Source organism: Halictus rubicundus, chromosome 11 (assembly GCF_050948215.1).
Source record: "Halictus rubicundus isolate RS-2024b chromosome 11, iyHalRubi1_principal, whole genome shotgun sequence".
Taxonomy (NCBI): domain Eukaryota; kingdom Metazoa; phylum Arthropoda; class Insecta; order Hymenoptera; family Halictidae; genus Halictus; species Halictus rubicundus.
The window spans coordinates 15,810,204-15,830,502 of NC_135159.1; the positions used below are offsets into that span (position 1 = coordinate 15,810,204).

A 20,299-nucleotide genomic window follows, 5' to 3' on the forward strand; every position below is an offset into this window, starting at 1 on the left:
TGGAACACATTTTTATAAATGCATAAAAATCCACAGTCTAATCATAATAATAATATGTTCTAGGCAAAGGAAGCTTTCGCGAGAGGTTCGACGGACTTACTGGACATGTCGCTGCTCTTGCGTCGTCTCCTGCCGATGACTTTGGTGCTCCCAGGTGCATAGAGGGGATCGTCCTCCAGCGAGACCTCCCACGCGATCGAATGCCTCTTGCCAATGGGCAGAGGAGGCGGTGGCGGTGGCGGAGGTAGCAGCTCCTCCAGCGAATCGTCCGAGAACCGTTCCTCTTCGGACTGCGTTCGAAAGTCCGTCGAGTTCCTCGTGGAAAAGTCGGAGTTCCTGGTGGAGAACATGTCGGAGTATCGTTCCTCGGAGCACCTGTCCGATGTGGGCGCGGAGAACCGTTCGCTGGAGTCCGCTCTATTAGGCAGGGAAAACGAGACGAAGTCGAGGTTGCGGATGGAGAACGGGTCGGAGGTGGGCACGGAGACTCGGTCGTTGGATCCGGCGCTGGCCACGGCTATCGAGAAGTCCGAGTGGAACCTCTCGTTCGAGTTCGAGGTGGAGTTCGCGCGAGAAAAGTCGCTGGAGTCGCATATCGCCCGCATGGAGAACCTCTCGACGCTGACGGAGCTGGATCTGGGGATCGAGGATCTCTCGGACTCCGAGTTCCTCGAGAATCTGCCCTCGCTCGAATCGGAATCCGTTCTTCTTCTGTCGCGTTGCGGGTCTCCTCGGCGATCGTGGTTCATCAGCAATCGATCCTCCACGCTGCTCGACTTCATCATCTCGTGTTGACGCTGCTTCCGCAGCAGCGACGGTCGATCCTTCTCGGCGTCGTTCCGATGATTCCTAGCCTCCGGCCTCTCGAACTGCTCCTCCTCTTCTTCGTCTTCTTCTTCCTCCTCGACCTCTTCTTCGTCCTCCTCGTCGTCGTCTTCCTCTTCTTCTTCTTCTTCTTCTTCGTCGTCCTCTTCGGAGGAGCGACGACGCACCTCGCGATGCCTCTCGGTCACCATTGGGTTCGTCCGAGGAGGAATCCAGCCGAAAGACAGCTTCCCGTCGAATGGCAGACTAGCAAACTTGCTCGGAGGAGGACTCTGGCCGAAGCTGGTTAGCTTGAACGATTCCGTCGTACCGTTCTTCCAACCGTACGGTCTCTGGTGTCGCGTCTTCGGCTGTGGGGAACCATTGCTATTAGATCAGTTCGCTGGAGCCTCCACTTGGCTAGCCCGAATCATCGTTGCGGTCGAAAGTGCGATTCTAGCTCAGCAGGACGAACTCTTCGAGTTATTTGTCTACATTCATAAACGAATTTTCGCGGTAATCCATCGAGCGTAGTACGTTTAGGCTGCTGAAATTAGAATCGCACTCTCAACCATCCTGGACGATACAGAAGGATGACCGGGAGATCCCCGACACTCACAAGCGTAGTTTGCGTGGTGACCGCGCTTCCGTTTCCGTCTCTGTCTTCCATGGCGATCATCCACTGTTGTCTTCCGGTGCGACGGTCTGAGGAGGACCGTCCGCTTCTCTTCGAGGAGTTTCCGGGCGATACCCTGGCGAAAGGAAACGTATGCTATAATTGATGATGCTTTTATCTTAGAAACGGAAGAGGAACGGTACAGAATGGATACTCACATCGGTAACAAGGTAGAAATGATCCTCTCGGCCTCTTCCGGCGGCGGAGGAAACTCTTGCGCGGGCAACCCTGCCGTGGGATCCTGCGGCTCTGGACAATCGGGAACCGGACGCAGTGCTACCAGGGCCATTTTCGCTTTCCGGCCATTCATGCTCATGTAGCCGTCGTCCTCCGATTGGTGTCCTGTCGACGGAACAACGTGGATCACCTGACCACTCATTCTTTGCCTCTCCTTAAGAGAAACGCGGCAGAAACGCGACAGAAACGAGAAGAGAATCTTTAACCTCTTGCCCTATAATATCATGCGAGACCGGCGACGAAAATTTCGAGCAGAATCTACTAAATATGTTATCGATTTAAACCGAAATAAAATTCTACTTCGTTGCTGTCGACAAAATATAAACTTTCCTCTTCTAAAAATAACTAGGTAAAATTCTAAATTGTAAAGACGTTGAAAGAATTTGGAAACGTTATTACATTCTCTTCAATCGATTAAAATTATTCAAACTAGAAATACATTTTTATTCAATCGACTTCTGTCTCTTTCTGATCCGCTGTCTGTCAATTGCTGTGACCGGTAAAATAAATCGTAGTGCAAGAGGTTAACGCGTCCATTAGACAAGTCACTACCGCGAAGAGTTTCCACAAATCATTTTCAATTTATCGGGATCATCGGAGACGGTAAGAATCCTCCGTACGGCTACCGGTTCGGTAACTCGGCACCGTGTTGATGCTCGGAGAAATAGAGAAAGTCCGCTGTCTATGGATTCTAGGTGACTAACTAGGCGGTTAATAGGTAGACAGCGGATCTTTATGCAAAATGTTCTGTTACAACAAACACGTGTTCAGTGAACGCTTTTTTCTTGTTTCAACCATTTTAACATCTCTGCTCTATTTCTACTATAAGGAACTTTCCGATCGATAAATTGAACTTTGCGTAAGAATCGTTCGAATAAGAAAAAAAAAATAGGGGATAGGCGAAGGAAAGAGCCATGGGACTCCTATTATCCGAACTGTTCGGATAAGCAGAGTTCCCAGCGCGTAAGGATGCGACGAAGATTTACTTGTTACATTGTTTCTTTGTTATTAGCCGTTACGTGTCCCGCGCGTCTCGATTTTCTGGCATCGGTGAGTCTCCAGGCCGATCTCAAAGGGTTGCAAGGGAACGACGGAGGAGAGGGAGCCGAACCGGAGATGAAGAGGTCATTGAGGAGGACACGGAGGAGACGCAGGACGAAAAAATACCTAAGGACGGACTCTCGTCGTCGGGTGTGAGACCAATACTCGGTTCGGTGCTGCTTCCACAATCCCCGACGTCTCCGACGCCCCTGACTCCTCCTCCCCCGTCGTCTCCGTCGTTTCCTCCTCCTCCTCCGACGACGACGCCACCTCCTCCTCCTCCTCCACCACCACCACCGACTTGGTCGACACCGTCTCCACCTCCGGCGTCTTCACCCTCTGGCTCGTGCTCGTCGTACTCGGAGAGCACTTTGTCCAGCAGCTCGATCGATCGTTGCACATCGTCACCTCTGGAACAAACGGATCGGTCGATTCTATAGAGATTAGGAGTCAGATCCCGGTTCGATCCACCGTGACCCCTCGCCGAGCCGCCGCTAAGCGTCTACGCAACCTTCCGTCAACACACCGCGCTCCAAACAGTCCATGCTACAACATCTTTCGTTTCATTCGTTCAATCGACCTGGCCTCCGATCTAGACCAACATTTCTCATTTGTACTTGTTGCAAGGATTATAATCTCCAGCGCCCTCAACCTTATTCGATCCGTTTCGTTTGCTTCACCGCAGCGTGTAAATAGTAATAATACCACCACCACTATAATTCTAGTTATAGTAAATGTTTATGCAGGCCCTGTATCTGGCAGTTAACATTCAAGAATCGTGCAGCTAGATTTAATCCAGCAGTCGCGCCGAACATTCTCTAGCATGGCTAGACCGACGCGATTCATCGATTCGCAGTGCAATGTAGGAGAATGGTGGCTCCATTCTCGAAAACAGTAACGAGGGGGTTAATTAGTCGGGGTCTCGGCGGATAGCGATCGGGCAGCACACGCAAGAGACGGAGCGTCGCGACGCCTTGTCGTCGTCGTCGTCTGGAACGTATCCTCGACGAGCGAAGAAAGGATTCGCGAACGAGAAGGGAATATACAGACGTAACAGAGACAGAGAGAGAGAGAGAGAGAGAGAGAGAGAGGGGGGGTTGGAACCGGCAACGAGTGGCAGGAGAGACGAAAGGGGCAAAGAACCGAGAACTCGCAAAGGTCAGGGGAAACGCGAAGGGGTGGTTCGGCTGGATAGGCGAAGATGGAAGCGAGAGAAACGGGGTTTTGCCAAGGGGTGGTTGGAAACGATGGTGGCGACGGAACACCAGGGTGGAAGAGGATAGGAGGGGGCGAATGGGGAGAGAGTGTGCGTCGGCGAAGCAAAGCTCCGCGAGGAAAAGCTCTGCTCGCAGAGCCGCGAGCATAGCCTGCGAGCCGGCAAACCACCCCTGCGCGTGCTGGCGCAATGCGGTCTTTGCCGAAGCGAGACACGTAATCGGGTATGTTAATTCCCAAGAAAACGGGAAAACGGGAAAACGGGAAACGACGCGACACAGGACCGTGTCGCGGACCTTCAGCTGTCCTCTCTCCGGTTCATCCACCCCTCCTTTCTCAACATCCGCGGACGTTGCCACGAGACGCGGCCTGCAGTCGTCGCTGCCGATGCGGGTTTCCGGTGCGAAACTTCCTCATTACCAGAAATCAAAATTTTTTAATTATTAAAAGAATATAAGGGCATCGACGCCGTCAAAACTATCGAAAGCAAGTTTTTATTTGCGAGACGATATTTTGCGAGTCTACGTTCTTAACCATTGTTGGGTCCGATGAGCAGTTCGGACATCGTAAAACGCACCGACCGTAACCGCAGCCCGAACACATCAAAGCTGCAGTTTGTTACGTTTGCGACCGACTCGTGAACGCACCAGCACAAAAGGATCATGCTACTCAGCGTTGTGTCTCGCAACGTCTGGACATACTACACAGAGTAGTCGTCTGTCCGCGTCCTTTTATTTTCCACGTCGGGCGATCGTCGTCAGGAGCGTTCGTCGACGCCAGGTCGATTTCAAAGCAAACGAGATCGCTCTAACGAGAGGCCAGAAACAGAAAGAGAGAAAGCGAGAGAGAGAGAGAGAGAGAGAGAGAGAGAGAGAGAGAGAAATATCCTAACGACCCGACTCGCCAATCAGCGAATCGCCGAGAGCTCGACAGAGGAAAACAGAGGGAACCGGACCGTTAAACTCTTGGATCGACGAATCGCGGATGATTAGCTTCGGAAGAATCCTAAGTTACGATTCCGTCTGGCTGCGTCATACCTAATTGAACGCACGCTGTGACCAAATCTCGTTGACGGCAGGCAATTACAGCGTCGCACGCGACGACGATTTCCAGAATCGATAGACTGCTGGTCCTCTGCGTTTATGGCAAAACTGGACGAGTGGAAAATAAAACTGGAAATATCAGAAGAATGTTATCACCACGCTGCGGATCTTTATGGAAAATGATTTTATAGAGTCGAAAACAATACAGCAGTATTAGGAGAGCCCTCGATCGGACGAATGAAACGATGGCATCATCGCACGGAAATACCAAAACTGACGAATATGACTAACGTATGTATATAGGATCGAAAGCGGGGGACGATCCCTCGATTGTCTCGAAGCAATCAAAGCGATCGTGTTGTTCAATCAACTGGACAAGAGACAAACAACATTCTACAGTCCAAATTAACATGTTCGCGACCATCCTTTCGATGCTCCTCTTCGTCGTTAAAACGTTTGGTTAGCTGCAACGCACCTGCTGCAGGAAGTATTAAAACAATTCAGCAGGGGAATGATTGTAGATAGTCGTGGCGCACATAAAATTAATTGAACTGGTTTTATTTAACTTTTGTACCCGCTTTCAATTTCTCTTCAAAACTTCTTCATTTTATTTCTTTTTATTTTTCGAGAAAATTATTGCAGATTTTTCTGTTCTTGGGTGGTCATAGATCAATTCACATTTCAGGCGCAGATGTATGCCGCCTAGGCAATTTTGGTTATTGATACGAGAGATAAACTACAAGTTATTCGAAGATAGCCTAATTAATTTTCCGTGACCAGGTACTTCAATATTTCGTGAAGAAGGTGCGCTGTATAGAATTAAAAAGACATTTGTTGTAACAGTGAAGGTAGGCAGCGATGAAACGATGGTGTCGAACCGTGTCGCAATATCACAGCTTCGAGTAGTGTCGCTGTAGGAGGGTCAATTAGGAAAGACAGGGGCTCGGGGAGCGACACGAGCCGCGCGAGATAAATTGGATCGGTTTGGCTCCGCAAGCTGTGGGAGAGCAGCGGGGGCAGACCTTGAGCTTTCGAAGGTGAATCGATCGGTGGACCACGTCGAAGCGATCGCCTTTGGCAAAGAAACCGCCTCGGAAAGAGCGTGTGCAGAGTGTATGGGAGGCACAGGTTGGGTACAATAGCCGTGTCGAGGCAGGCGTGTTGTATCGCCTAATTCAGCGAATCGGCCGGTATCGAACGGCGCAGTCGTTTCCGTATGTGGGTCAGTGGTCGATACGCGTGTCCGATGTGTCCGGCGTGCAGCATCAAGCGCGACGCAGCCTGGCTCTCTCGTCGACGGTCGACGGACGGCGTGGCGAAACGAGACGAGGTGAGGCGAGGCGAGGTGAGGCGAGGCGAGGCGAGGCGTGCCATGGCGTGGCGCGCCCTGCTCCTCGACTCCTGCGAGAATCGCGTACGCCGCGTGATTCATCGCGCCGATTCGCGATTGCCAATTCCCCGCTGCGACATGCATCGTCGTGCGACGCCGTGCCGTACGTCGTCGTGTATTGTCACGCATCGCTGTTACAATCGGATGTCGCGATAGCTCGATACCGATTCCGGCGAACGCTCCTTAAAAGGAAGCTGCCTTCTTGCGAAACGTCTCTTGCTCTGAAACCCCGTTGTCTCGCATCGCTGTTACCGTCGGCCGTCGCGATACCTCGATACCGATTCCGACCGACGCTCCTTGACCCATTTTCCTACCGAATTTTTATTTTTCAATTTTTCTTTAGCATTTATATATTCGAGACGATTTCTCCTAAAAATCAACGAAATATCCCCGTTTGGAGAAGGAGGCGCTCGGAATGTATTTAGTTCTTTTTACGGTACTCGTTAGCGCGATCCATGCGCATGATCCTAAACGGGGAGCACGGTGCGTAATGGGTTAAAAGGAAGCTGCTTCTTGCAAAACGTCTTCGCTCTGAAATCTTCCCCGAGACCGTACAGTCGTTTCTTCGACGCCGGTTGAATCGGGGAACGTGCACGGTATGTATAAACAATCTTTGTTTGTTTTTTATCATTTCTTCGCGAAACCTTTACCGATGCGTTCCTGGCATTTCTCCGATTAAAACGAGCCCAAACACGACGCTATTCCGATCAAATTTACTCGCTTAATCCAGAATACAGGGGATATCCGAAGTAAGGACGCATGGATGTTTGGATATCAGCGGTCAAGCCATATGGTGGGTGGAGGGAGTAAACATGATCCGTACGGTGCCGTGTTTGGGCTCGTTTTAATCGGAAAAATGTCAAGAACACAATTACAATCAAGTTATGATTCTACACCCCTAAAAAATTCTGTCCTCTTCAAGATATCACGAATTTCGACCAACTTCCGCCGATTCCAGCTCGTGGTGCGTGTAGTATAGTCCCGGAAACGAGGTTCGACGACTATGGGGGTTTCCGAGTCTGGCATGTTTCAGGGTACATGGAAGCAGGTTCGGCCGGTTAATCCTCGGTTGTAATAAGGTCGCAGCCCTTCCGGCGACCGGGGCAAATCGCGTTAGAACGTCGGCTGACGACCTAATCATATCCAGAGAGACCCGAGCGGCAGTCCCTCGTAACTCTTTATCGAATTATCCGTCGGCTAGACTACGGCAGACACGGACAAACCTTCGAACGGACGTGTTCTCGCACGCAAACTCTCGTGAGAACCGATACGATCTCGTCGAACGAGAACGAGCGACCGCAGGCTGGCCTGAATCGTGAAAATCCGAGCCGACGATCAACTTTTGCGTTTTCGCGCCGACTAACCCAGAGCTTCGTGTCCTGCTGCCTCTCTCTCTCTCTCTCTCTCTCTCTCTCTCTGTCTCTCTGCGAAAAAGAGATGGCAGGGTGGCTCGATGGAATTCTCTCTGAAATCGCGCGCGCTTCGTTAACGTAATATCAACGACGAGGCTCTGTCTATCTCTCTCCATCTGTGTTACTCCCTCTCCCGAGAGTTAATGCAATTTCTAGCGTCTGTCGGGATTTTCAACGCTGTCAATTATCGAACGGAGTGACATCGACTTTAGCGGAGGCAAGTAGAGCGAACCCGTAGCCTCTTCCTCTCTCCTCTCTCTCTCGCTTCATAGGGTCGTTCAACTTGTTCGGAGGTGGAAGGGCGCACAGTGCTATATTGCCATATTGCTCGAAATTTCGACGTATCGGAACGATACGGACCATTCACCTCGATGATCGACCGAGGGAACAACCTCTTGAAACCGTATCGTGCGTGATCCGAACGATTCCCAGTCTCCTTTTTGCCCCGAATTGCGTCCTCGGTCGAACGAAACGAGCTTTGCCACGGTTCTGTGCATACATTTTTTCTACTTTCCTCGAAGGATTATCCACCGGGGATTGTTCTATCATTTTTTAAAGTCTGTCGAGTCACGAGTCGATTTTTGAGCTCGAGCGACTCCTCCGAGGCACCGTTAAAAATTGCTATAATTGAAAGCAATTCCTGCGTTGGAGCGTCAAGGGTTAAGCCTCCGCGAAGATCTTTAGGGGTAAATAGTCCCGTTCAGAGCCTCGCCGTTACTTCTTTTTCCATTTTCTCCGCTCGGGAACATTTTCCGCGAGCTCCTCGACGCAAAGGATGCCTCCCACGGTGGATAAGGGAGTAGCAAGCAGGATAAGGGCGAGAGAGGGGTTAGCGGACAACAGAGCCGGTGAAAAGGATCCGAGAAGCGGAAGCGAACGCGAGCCTACCCATCTCGGTCGTAGGTACTACGCAACGCAGCATCCTCGAATGGTACGCAGCCAGAAAGACAGAGAGAGAGAGAGAGAGAGAGAGAGAGAGAGAGAGAGAGAGAGATAAAGGGGGGAAGAGAAAGAGCGCCGGCTAGAAAAGTTATTCACCCCGAATCGATCCGTCCGATTGTCGAGCCGATGAAAGCCGTCCTAAGTAGTTAATTGGTCTGCTGCCCGATACCGGCGCGTTACCCTCCCCCCTCCCCCCTCTTATCCATATATATATATATATCCTCTCGTATACCCATATCCATACCCGGAACGCCGACCGTACACCTGTGCGCGCCCCGCGACCTATACCCAAGCTCTGCCATTCTCATTTCCATTCCCATTCTCGTTTTCTCGATCCGAGGAGACCGACAACTGATAATTAATCCGTATCGCCGCCCGGCCGGATCAAGGATCGCGATTCGCAGATCGCGACAGCCGCCTTTCTTTGCGATTCGATCGCGGAACGTATCGGGTTTCGCTTTCGACCGGCTGCGCGCAACGCTCGGTGCACCGCGCGACCCGCAGAAACGTCAACTGAAATTCTAGGGGCTGTTTCGAGGCCGTTTTTATATGAACATTTAGCAATTTTTTTCAGAAAAACCAGCGCACCCTCCGCATTGGGATTTTACACGCGTTCTCGTTGATGCTCGAAGTACGCGTGTGATTTATTTCCAGGAAAAATTATCAAAATCACGGGAGTTGTATGTTTTTTTGTACGGGCCGAACTTTACAATTGCCCCAGCAAGCAATTTTAGGAATTTTTTTTCGGAACTGGTTCAATTTACGCGATCATTCCTGTAGGGTACGCATTCGTTTGCGAGCACTTTTCTGGGATACACGGTATCAAACAAAGTTTTGGTACGTTCGCGGATTGCTGTCGATGCGAATAGTTGGCAGAACCTTTTTTCGAGAGCTTCGGAAACAGTGGGAATATCTGGTTTGCGGAGCGACCGTGTTTTCCGTTGAAATTGCTGCTCTGTGTTTTTACAGTGGTTCCGGTTATCTCTGCGGGGTCTAAATAAATTCAGTGTTATCGATTTCATAAACTGCTCGCTAGGCTTTCTATTAAACATTCCAACTCTAACCGAGAATAGCCAAGAAACAGGAGCCGAATAAAATTGTCATTGTTTCTTTGCTGGCTTCAACAGAATGAAAATAATACATCGAGGTTCTTAAAGTCTTTCGATCCTGTTACTATTTCAAATTTGGTACATACTCCGTTCAGAAATCCGCGCAACGGTACGATCAGAGTTTACGATTTTAGGTTGACCCGCGACGACAAAGCGTCGTCTGGGGGCGCCGATGCGATCATGCTTACCCGGCAGATTCCCCGAGAAACGCAGATTGCTGCTCGATTATTCATAATCAGAATATTCCGACCAATCGGTGGAGCATCCAATCGAGACCGTCTTTGATCGAAGATGCTGCCTGCCGCCCGAGGAAACCGAGAGGAGTTCTTGGCCTCTGATCGATCTAGAGGTGCTCAGACCCCATCCCCCGCCCTCACTCTCCCCCTTCGACATATTCGCAATCTGCGAACCGGCAACCCCGCCTCCAGATTTTTCCGGGCCGTGGAACACGGCTCGCGAATCGGATAGAATCGGATCGGATCGAATGCCGGATCCGTGGGCTAACCGCAACGTATCTTGTGCGCCAAGAGACACGCCAAAAGAACAGAAAACGAAGCCAGAACGCGCCTTGTTTTCCGGGTAATTGACTCGGGCCACCGAATACCAACACACATTTCCAGGTTTTATTGCTGTATCAGCATATCATCGCGATATAATCGAAAACCGTTTGGATATCCGTGTATTCTACGTACGAACGGACCATCGATGTTTAACGATAACAGAACTTTGTTGTTCTTCGTTATTTTTCTATGGAACTTTCACCGTTGCATTCCTGGCATTTTTCCGATTACAATGAGCCCAAGCACGATACTATTCGGACCATGTTTACTCGCTTAATCCACAACACAGTGGAACCCTCTGTTATCCGAATCAGGAGCGCGCGGACGTTCGGATATCCGACGTCCTGCCGTATCGCGGATTGAACGAGTAAACGTGATGCGAACGGTATCGTGTTTGGACTCGTTTCAATCAGAAAAATGCCAGCAACACGATGGCAAGAGTTTCGTAATTGTTTATCCAGCACAGCACAAAACTGATTCCTATCGAGTTCATTTTGAGATCACAGCGCGCTAAATCAGAAAGGTTGGACATTGTGGATCATAGTTTCTGTTCCGTTTATACCTCCCACTGTGCGAGACGCGCGTAGAAGACGAAAAAGCAACCCGAATAAACCGAAGCAGGAGAAATAACTCGGTACTGGTCGAGACCGATCGCAAACAGGCAGAGAAGCAGTTGGTCGAAGCAAGTTTGACCAAACACCAACTAGAATAAGCTGCGATTAGGGCGGAATCGAGTTAGACAGGCCACGCAGAAGCGCAGAGGGTTAAAACAAACACGATGTTAGCGTCGGGACCACGAAGCACAATCGGGACTCGGTGGCCAAGCTCGCAACAGCGCAGCGGTTCGATCTCTGAATCTACTTACTCTGGAGCAGGGTTTCTCCAGCGTTGCGTTCCAAACCACGCCATCAGGCATCGACCGCCCCTGGCCTGAAACATGCGAAGTGCTCTATGAGTCTTGCTTGGATCTCTCGGTGCACGGAGGAGGGCCGTGCGAATTTTTCGCGAGCGATAAACAAGCTGTAAATCGAGAGCGCAACCTGCCGGTCGGTGATACCGTGCAAAGTCGGAAAAAGAAGGAATAACAATTTTCTCGTTCGCCTCGTTCGTTTTCGAGTAAATCGAGTTTGAAAATCGTCCGACGCGATCCCGAAGGATCCCTGAACCCGATTTTCTCGGAAAACGAAGCGTCAAATCGAAAACCGTTACACTCTCTTTTCGAGTGATTTTTGCATGATCGTACACCAGGATTCTGGGGCGCAGAGCCTGTACACAAAGCAAAGTCGCACGACGATCGCGAACGTCCGCCGGATTCGATCTTCGTCCCGGAGTCGTCCTGTCTCTCTCTTTCTCTCGAGACCGACGTTTACACTTATTATGTAAGCAGCGTTCTATAGTACCCGCTAACTTCGGCTAGATCGTGCATATTTCAGCAAAGTGCTGCCACTCGAGACTCGCTCGCGTTTTTTCCCAGCAGAATCCCTTCAACTACGCTTACCCGATGCTCGAGAGGAACCCGACAGCTCCCTCATCCCCCGTTTCCCGCTACTTTCGCCTCTCTGCAGGGCGTTCAGCCTCTCTTTCTCTCTATTCCTCTGTCCCCGCGTTCCCTCCTCCCAATCCTCGCGTCCCTGTATCCCTGTCCCTATCCTCGCGCCGACTTGCTCAGCAGAAAACCGTAGTCGCCTTCTATGTACTTTTCATTTGTCGCCCGCCCGCTCGCGCCAAAGTTTTTCTCCGCGTTCCGCGCCGCGACGCGCCGCGCCGGTCGAACACAGATCATCGAGATATCTCGCGACCCGGCCTCGGAAATCGCCGCGGAGATCGGTTATCGTTCGCAGAGATCCGCGAAAATGTACGCGAGCCAGACAGCGTTGCGCTTCGTTCGAACAAACTCGGAAAAACGCGACAGATATTTATAAACAATGATAGAACTGTGTTGTTAATCATTTTCATACGGAAATCTCTACCGTCGCGTTCCTGGCATTTTTCCGATTAGAACGAGTCCAAATACGACACCATTCGGATCATATTCGTGTCGGGACGTGGGTGTTCGGATAACGGAGGTTCCGCTGTATCGCGGATTAAACGAGCAAATGCAATCCGAACGGTGTCGTGTTTGGTATCGTTTTACTCGGAAAAATGTCGCGAACACGCCAGCGAAAGTTTCGTAGAGAAATGATTAAAAATGAGAAAGTTCTGACACCGGATATGTGTCCGTGTCGAGACGCCGCTGTCCCCGGCGAGACTGAGAAAGCTTTTCCAGTGGAAATGGTTTCGCGCCAGATGTTTGGGTCCGATCACGAACCAATCACAGCGAGTGGCGAGCCGCGAGGAGACAGGTAGTTATGAAAATTTTTCGCGAACGCAGCACGGGTATGTTGCTGATCGAAACGGCGCAAAGGGCACCGCTTTCTCCTTTTCCTTTTTGTAGTTTCCGGAGCTGGCCCTCTCTTTCTCTTTTCAGTCGCGTTCTCCCCCCCCACCGCCGGCATCACCGCTATCCGACACGCTATCCGTCCATGTTCGCGCTTCTGCTTCTGTTTCTGCTTCTGCTCGAAACGTCGCTCTATCATCCTTCGCTCGGCATTCTTTCCAACTCTCACCCCCGTTTCTCTTTCTCGTTTTTCCGTCTCTGTTCGTGCTATCTCCCTTTCTGTTTCCCTGATGCCAGAACCTCTTCCTTCTCCAACCTCGCATCCCCGCTTCTGACCTTTTCTATTCAAGGGGCCGTGATTGCAGCCTGCATATTTCACGAGACCAACCTCGAACCACGCGCCCTCTCGCTCTCCTCTTTCTCTCTCTCTCTCTCTCTCTCTCTCTCTCTATCCATCCATCCATCCATCCATCCATCCATCCATCCATCCACGATAGATTCGTCTGTCCGTCGACGACGCAACCTAACCTTGCACTTCTCGAACGATCCGATCCGTTTTCAACGTTTCTTCGACGCGAGCCGCTTAAAGAGACGCTCAAACCACTCGCCGCTTCGATTGTCACCCGTCCCCTCCGCACCCCCTCTGTCCCTGATAGTTTGCGAAACCATGAATAACGTTTGTGCGCCTCCCTGTGATTCTGCATTCGCTATCTTGTTTACGATTTTCGAGATCAAACAAATTCCCTGTTTCCTTCAGACTTCCTTTCCGACTTGAAACAACTGAACAGTGTTAAACAGACAAGAAATTGACTTACATCGCTTTTGCATTGTTCAATTATATCTTCGCGAAACTCTCGTCAACACGTTCGTCAGATTTTTCTGATTAAAACGAGCCCAAACACGGTACAGTTCGGATCATGTTTGCTCGTTTGATCCGCGATACAGTGGAATCTCCGTTATCCGAACGCGCGTGTCCTGAAACGAATATGATCCGAACGGTGTCGCGTTTCGGCTCGTTTTAATCGGAAAAATGTCAGGAATATTTTGGTAAAAGTTCCGTCGAGAAACGATGAATGATGATAAAGTTTTGTCGCTATTACAATTATTTAACCATCCGACGATTGAACCTTTGAGACGTGGCGTTGGAACAGACAGATATTGACTTTTTGCCAGCTTTTGCACAGACATTTAATAAAAACGTTATGGAAAACTGTTATCGAGGCGTACACTTTGGCTGGAAATTTGGCGAGACAGGCGGCGAAAGAGCTCGTGGGAGCAAAGAGAGCTGCGAGCGGAGCAACCGCTGACCTTTGCGGACTGGTCCGAAACGGTCCGAGGAATTACATCGATCGGATAACAACGAAAGGGATGAATGGACGGATGGACGCGCGGTCGGAGAAAAAGGCTTGCAGAGAGGCGTGTCGAGCTCTCTCGGCCCCGATGCAGCGGTGCAACGATGCAACGATGCAACGGCTAACGACAGCTAACGGAGGCGTGCAAACGAATAAATTCCCTCATCGTCCTATATCCGGCCGCGATCCAGTAAAATTTCGTTGAATACCAGTTTCGCTGAAGATTAAATTCCGCTCTATACGGCAGATTAAATCCTGCATTTGGCTGGTGACAGGTCGTGTTCGCGTTCGCGTTTACCGCGGCTACTGCAATTAATGAAGTTTTCATTCGCCGGCCATTGGATGATTCTCGCGATAAGAGTCGGATAATTTAATCGAATTATCGATATCGCGATGGGATCTCCGCGTTACGTGCAAATTTCTCTATTAGAGAGGCCGTTTGTTTCGTACTCGCGCATTGCTGTTTTAGATTTCTCTTCCAGATTTGATAGTTTCCCTCTTTAAACCGGCAAAATCAAGCTATTTGAACGCATTAGAAGAATTTTAAAATACTTTTCCATTTCACTACATTTTGGTGCAATTCAGGTGGAACTACATTCTTATTCTGCATAAAGATCCGCAGGCTAATGATCAACGAGTTCATCAATATTATCTCATTGGAGACTTCTAAAAGTTTAAGCCCCGAGCATTCGTGCAGCAGAGAACAGGGATCCATTTTAATGATTTCCCAAGAGGTGAATGATCTGTTCTGATCGATTGATGGCGACGAGAACCAGCGGACCAGCTACGGTTCGAATTTTCGCGACTCCTTCGAGGTAATCGAATCCGCGGAGAAACGAAAACCAGACACGTTTCCAGCCGAGCCGACGACGGTTTCTTGTTAACCGTCGACGAATTTCCGCCCTAGATACCCGCGGATCCGAGATACGCGATGCATACCGTATACATACACACAACTAGCATGCTCGGCTCTCTCACCGAGGAAACCGTCGAGCCGTGACGTTATGTAAGAACAGAACCGAGCCGGAGAAAGTACGAGGAACGAAAACGAAGCTGCTCGATACGACGCGACCGTGGAAATCGGGATGAATCTCTGTCCGAGGACTCTAATCGCCGGCAAAAGCGCATCCCGTGATGCATGCCGCACACTGCGCGCCCACGCAGGTCGTTGCACATAGATAACATTGCCTGCTCGTCGAATCAAATTAATGATAGCTCTACCGTACCGCTAAAAGCGACCGTTTTACATTACCGTGTAAAATTAACGTGAATGTACCAACCCCATCTAGCAATCCCAGTAATTGTAATTAAAAATATTGACGCGCCCCGTAAACCCAGCGTTAATGAAACTGGAATTCAGTGATTTTTTAAGCCTAAATTAGATTTGGGGGATTTTGAATTATTACAGTCCCTAAAATGTGGTACTTCCTCGAAAGGATCGATTCCCGAGGTCATTTCAAGCAACTTTTTCCTTTGCGAAAATGTTCTCCGCGGCTTCGCTAAGGAGTTATTAAGGAAAAACGCGGGCCAATCAGAGCGCGGCTACGACGGGCCCCGCTGAGCGTGGCGCTGGCATTGGCCGAGCCGGAGTCCGTCCACCGTAACCGCGCTCCGATTGGTCCGTGTTTTTCGTTAATAACTTCCTAACGGAGCCTCGGAGAACATTTTCGCAAAGGAAAAAGTTGCTTGAAACGACCTCGGGAATCGCCCCTTTCGAGGAAGTGCAACGAACACTCGATCGCTGCAGTCGACGTTCGAGGATCGAACCGATTGTCTCGGCAAACGAACGACGCTGAAAATTTCCCTCGGTTCTGCATAAATGTGGCGTAACAGCTCGTTACACGAATTCAATGAATCGTCGACACGTTCCAGCGGTTCTTTCACAAATTACGAAGCGTTGCATCGGCGCGTTACATAGGTGCGAATTCCATCCCGATACGTTCTCCTCATAAATAAATCACGGTATTATATATTAACCCTTCGAAAACGACGTCGGTGCACTGTACCGTTTTAAAATTCATTCCACGAGGTTTTGCACTATCAGCCGCGGCTGTACTTTCATCGATTGTTCGCAGTCTGCAATCATTCGCTTTCTAGAAAGATAGCTGCGGAAGAACTGTTCGGAAAGTTTAACAAATTACCGTGGACACGGATAAATGGTATGAAACTATTTTTCGACCTCAATCTTCGCGATAACCGAGACAAGGAACGAGTTGTCTCAAAGGACTATTCACCGGCGATATTATAGATAATATTAATACTAAAATAATATAGTTACGCAGCACATTCCACGTGAAATTCCTCAATATTTCCAGGTCCGACTTTCCCACGCTTCTGCTCCGAGAATTTCTAGATTAAAAAATAGAATAAAATCGATATCTAATATATTTGCTGGCCTCTCCTCGATCCCGAGGAAAACGGGAGAAAAAGCCGCAGGTGGAAAGTTTTCGCGCGCGCAACGGGAAAGGTTGTTCGAATCGAATCGAATCGAAACGAATCGACGGGAAGACGGACTATATCGAAACGACCGCGGGTATAATAATCGACGAGAATACAGGGCACGGCGTTCCCACATCGCATCGTTCGTTCCAGCGAACGAACAAGAGCGAGATCAAACGCGAGAGCAAGAGCAAGACCGTGCAACATCCGCGTTTCGCAATCCCGTTTCGCCTCCCCTTCGCCCCTTCCTCACCCGGCGTGGCATCGCGAATTTGTCGGGACCGTTCGCGGGAAAATTCGGTCCATGCAATTTCTCCGAATTTGTCCGAATTTCTCGCCGGATGCGATCGCTGCCGCGCTATAGACCCCGCTGCTTCGAAATTGGACACGCCAAGACAATGCGAATTTTTGCATTACGCTCTGTTTCGCCGAAGAAGCCTCGCCCCGACAGACAGAGAATAGCTTTCTTGTCAACTCGCAGTTCCCGTCGGTCGCGTGCTACGAAACTGGAGCTATTATAACGGACTCTTGGCTCTCTTTTTTCGAAACACGGGACGAAAAAAAATTGCTTCCCCACTGATCAGTAGCAGTATTTTCATTGGAACTGCAAGGATTCTCAACTCTAAATTAATATTGTCGCGGCCGAAATACACCCAAGCGCCACTGTGAAAGGACGCGGCCGAGTTGAGAGTTTCAGTGGTACAAGTATAACGGCCATAACAGCTACAACAGATATCTCGTGCGCGATAGCCAAGGGGTTAACGATTCTGAAACCGAGGGGGAAGAAGCTCGCGGATAACGAAAATAAAAGCGATAAGGGGAGCCGAGAGATAGAGACGGGCTCCGACAAAAGGTGGATTCCCTCGAAAATTAACCGATATGCCGTCAGCCGAAAACGTTTCCCGTCCTCCGGGGGCCCCGAGGAGCCTCCTCGAGCCGACCCGGTGACCTAATCGCTTCGAACTACGCGATTCGCTCGGGTTTCGCGCGTCCACTGCGGCTGTGTTGCCGTGCGTTCTACGCAGTGCGTGCGCCCACGCGCAATCGTTCCTTACCTTAACTGATCCACAAGGCTCTGCTCGTAGGATCCATCGCGGCCTCGAAAGCTTTCCTCTGGAATCAAACGAAATCCCACGGATTAACCCTCGAGGACACCAATCGTCCAATCATTCCGTCGATCAGATGCGATTCTTAGATCTTAGATCTCTATTTGAGCTACCAACGAATTGGAACGCTCGCGATACTGGGTCAGAACGGACCCAAGCACCCCTGTCTTCGCCATCTACGATTTATACTACAGTCGCACTTGAAACCACTGGGTAATATTTATCGCATGCCTGTTTATAACTTGGAGAAATTTCAGTGGTCGGACGGGCTGAGTTAGAGAGCTGTATTTATTAATTCTAGGTGTTAATGTTCGGAATTTATTAATTTAATCGTGTTCGAGCGTTCTTTTTATGCAGTAACTAGGATTTTATGCAATTATGACAAAATTGTGAAAGTGGGTGGAATCTCGAAATACTTATTATTTTTAACGAATTGATTCTATCAAGGATGGAGATCAAATTCTGTTTAACTCCTGTTTGCGGCAATTAGCGGAGAAAACGTTTATATCTCGCGTAGAGATCTGCTGTTGTTGCCGCGATGTTTGCAAAATAACTGGATCGATAATTCATTTTGTTCTGTTCACGAGACAGCAGTACACCCCAACTGTTTTCACAGTTTGGTGCTTCGACCGCTGATTCTTGCCTGCGGTGCATCAATCTGCCTCGAATTTGCAGCCTGGTGCGTTTTTCCGCGCGGCTTCGAGACGCACGAGAAAACATTAACCACCGGCAGTTCTATTATACTCATATTAAAAACGGCGGTTTACGCTCTGAAGAAAATTCTGTGATAAAACCGTCCACGAAAATGCCAAAAACAGCTCAATATTTACCAAACTTGTTTGATAGCTGCAAACATGCTACAGCATTCTCGGCGAGATAAGAGCTGACGGTTTGTCCAAGTTCTTCAAAATGAGCGTACACATAGTATCCCCAATAAACTCGACAAATATGACTAGCAATTCCAACAAGGAAAACTAGATAAAATTTTAAAAATCAATTTTCTCTCTCTCTCTCTCTCTCTCTCTTTTGACCACCTTATCCAACCCTTTAAAAATTAAACGTATAAATCTCTATAAAAAGATCGACGTTGTTCTCGAAGAGAAGGGGTTGGAAAACATTAAAACAAGAAGACACACAGAGGTCTACGTGAAAGAACTGTGAGCGGATCAAACCGCGAGGTATCGTGAGAAGCATCCGCATCTTGCAAGGGTTAAATCATCCGAGATCGAGACGAGTGGGGGCTAAAAGGCAGACCGCGAGCCAAGGAGAAAGTCGCGTCGCTTCTAGACAAAAGAGAGAATTCGTTCCGAGCGACGAGAATCCATGAAAATGAAGCTCCCGGTGGCTTCAGACCGAGCCGCGGAGGCCCTTCGATGGAGGATCGACTCGATTCGAGACTTGGTAAAGGGCCAGTTGCGAAACACCGCGACCGAGGGGATGCGAGGGAAGAAAGAGGAAAGAGGAAAGAGGAAAGAGGAAAGAGGAAAGAGGAAAGAGGAAAGAGGAAAGAGGAAAGAAGAGAGAGAGGAAAGAACGAGCGACTGCACCCGATACACCCGAGAATAGCTCGCCAGAGAGTAAAACGGGTCACGTTCAATGCCGACGCGATATTTTTCACCCGGACTTTGGTTTCGTTCGAGAACGCAGCCATTCCCTCTCTCTTTCTCTCTTTCTCGCGGACGATTCGGATTTATTCAAAGTGTCCGCGCGCGTATTATTAGTCGTGCTCCGGTTCCTGTGGCGGGAAAACCGAATTCGGAAAACGGGGACACACCGGTCGACCAATCTGGATCACCGACCAAAATAACGCGATTTTTTCCCCCAAGCTCGAATTTCTACAATTGCCGAGCTTTTAATACGCGACCGAATTTTTCCAATTCGGGCTTTCCAACGGGTTTCGCTCGAGAGCTTATCTGGAGCCGCTCGAGTATCCGAAATCGAATCCGAGGATGCACTCTCGGGTACCCAGAATTAAATGTGGGCGTTCGAGTATACTCAAAATATAGTGAGAAAGTGGAAAAATCCTGAGAGGAGAGTCTCGAGTGGCGTTTAAAAATTTGCCAATGCAACCAAACAATTACGAGCCTTCCGCGCCTGGAAACTCGAGGCTCGCGCTCCTAGCGTATTTGCGTGTTTTTGTTGTTATTTCAGTCGAGTCGACGTTCTCTCGTATCATAATTGCATAATACGATTAAACACTTTAGCTACCGGAAGCCTTTCAGCGGCCGTGCCAGATTCAAAAGAAGCTTAATCGCCTTCTTTTGAACCATAATCTCAAAAGGGATTATTGGATTACACGACTTAAGATAGCTTACACCGGTGCACTGGAAATTCCTGCACCGTGTATCTTTGATTTACGAAAGAGTATTAAGTAACAACCGGTAGTTCCACTGTTGATTATTACTTTCCACGGTGCAACGACGCCTACGACTTCGCTTTGATGCATTAATAAAGAGCCACCCCGTATACATCTGTGCAAATATTTGTCTTTCCTCGCGTTGTTACGCCGGTGATAAAAATAGAGCCATAAAACGTTCAACGTCTCCGTTCATTGTGCCGTTTACAATGTTCAAACATTTTTGTCGAGTCCCGGCTC

The 20,299-nt window shown here is 49.4% G+C and overlaps 1 protein-coding gene across 3 annotated transcripts in view; it reads right to left on the reverse strand.

Moving 5' to 3' along the window:
- LOC143359155 (uncharacterized) overlaps window positions 1-20,299 on the reverse strand; it is a 36,655-nt gene that overhangs the window by 14,393 nt on the left and 1,963 nt on the right. For 2 of the 3 annotated variants that reach the window (XM_076796894.1, XM_076796892.1), the window contains exons 2-7: window positions 17,653-17,710; window positions 11,295-11,359; window positions 2,885-3,168; window positions 1,639-1,822; window positions 1,424-1,556; window positions 101-1,175 (exon numbers count right to left, since the gene is read on the reverse strand). In XM_076796894.1, the coding sequence (XP_076653009.1) occupies window positions 101-1,175; window positions 1,424-1,556; window positions 1,639-1,822; window positions 2,885-3,168; window positions 11,295-11,338 (1,720 nt within the window). In that variant the 5' untranslated portion in view covers window positions 11,339-11,359; window positions 17,653-17,710. The remainder of the gene's footprint in view (window positions 1-100; window positions 1,176-1,423; window positions 1,557-1,638; window positions 1,823-2,884; window positions 3,169-11,294; window positions 11,360-17,652; window positions 17,711-20,299) is intronic. The other variant, XM_076796893.1, reaches the window with a different exon arrangement.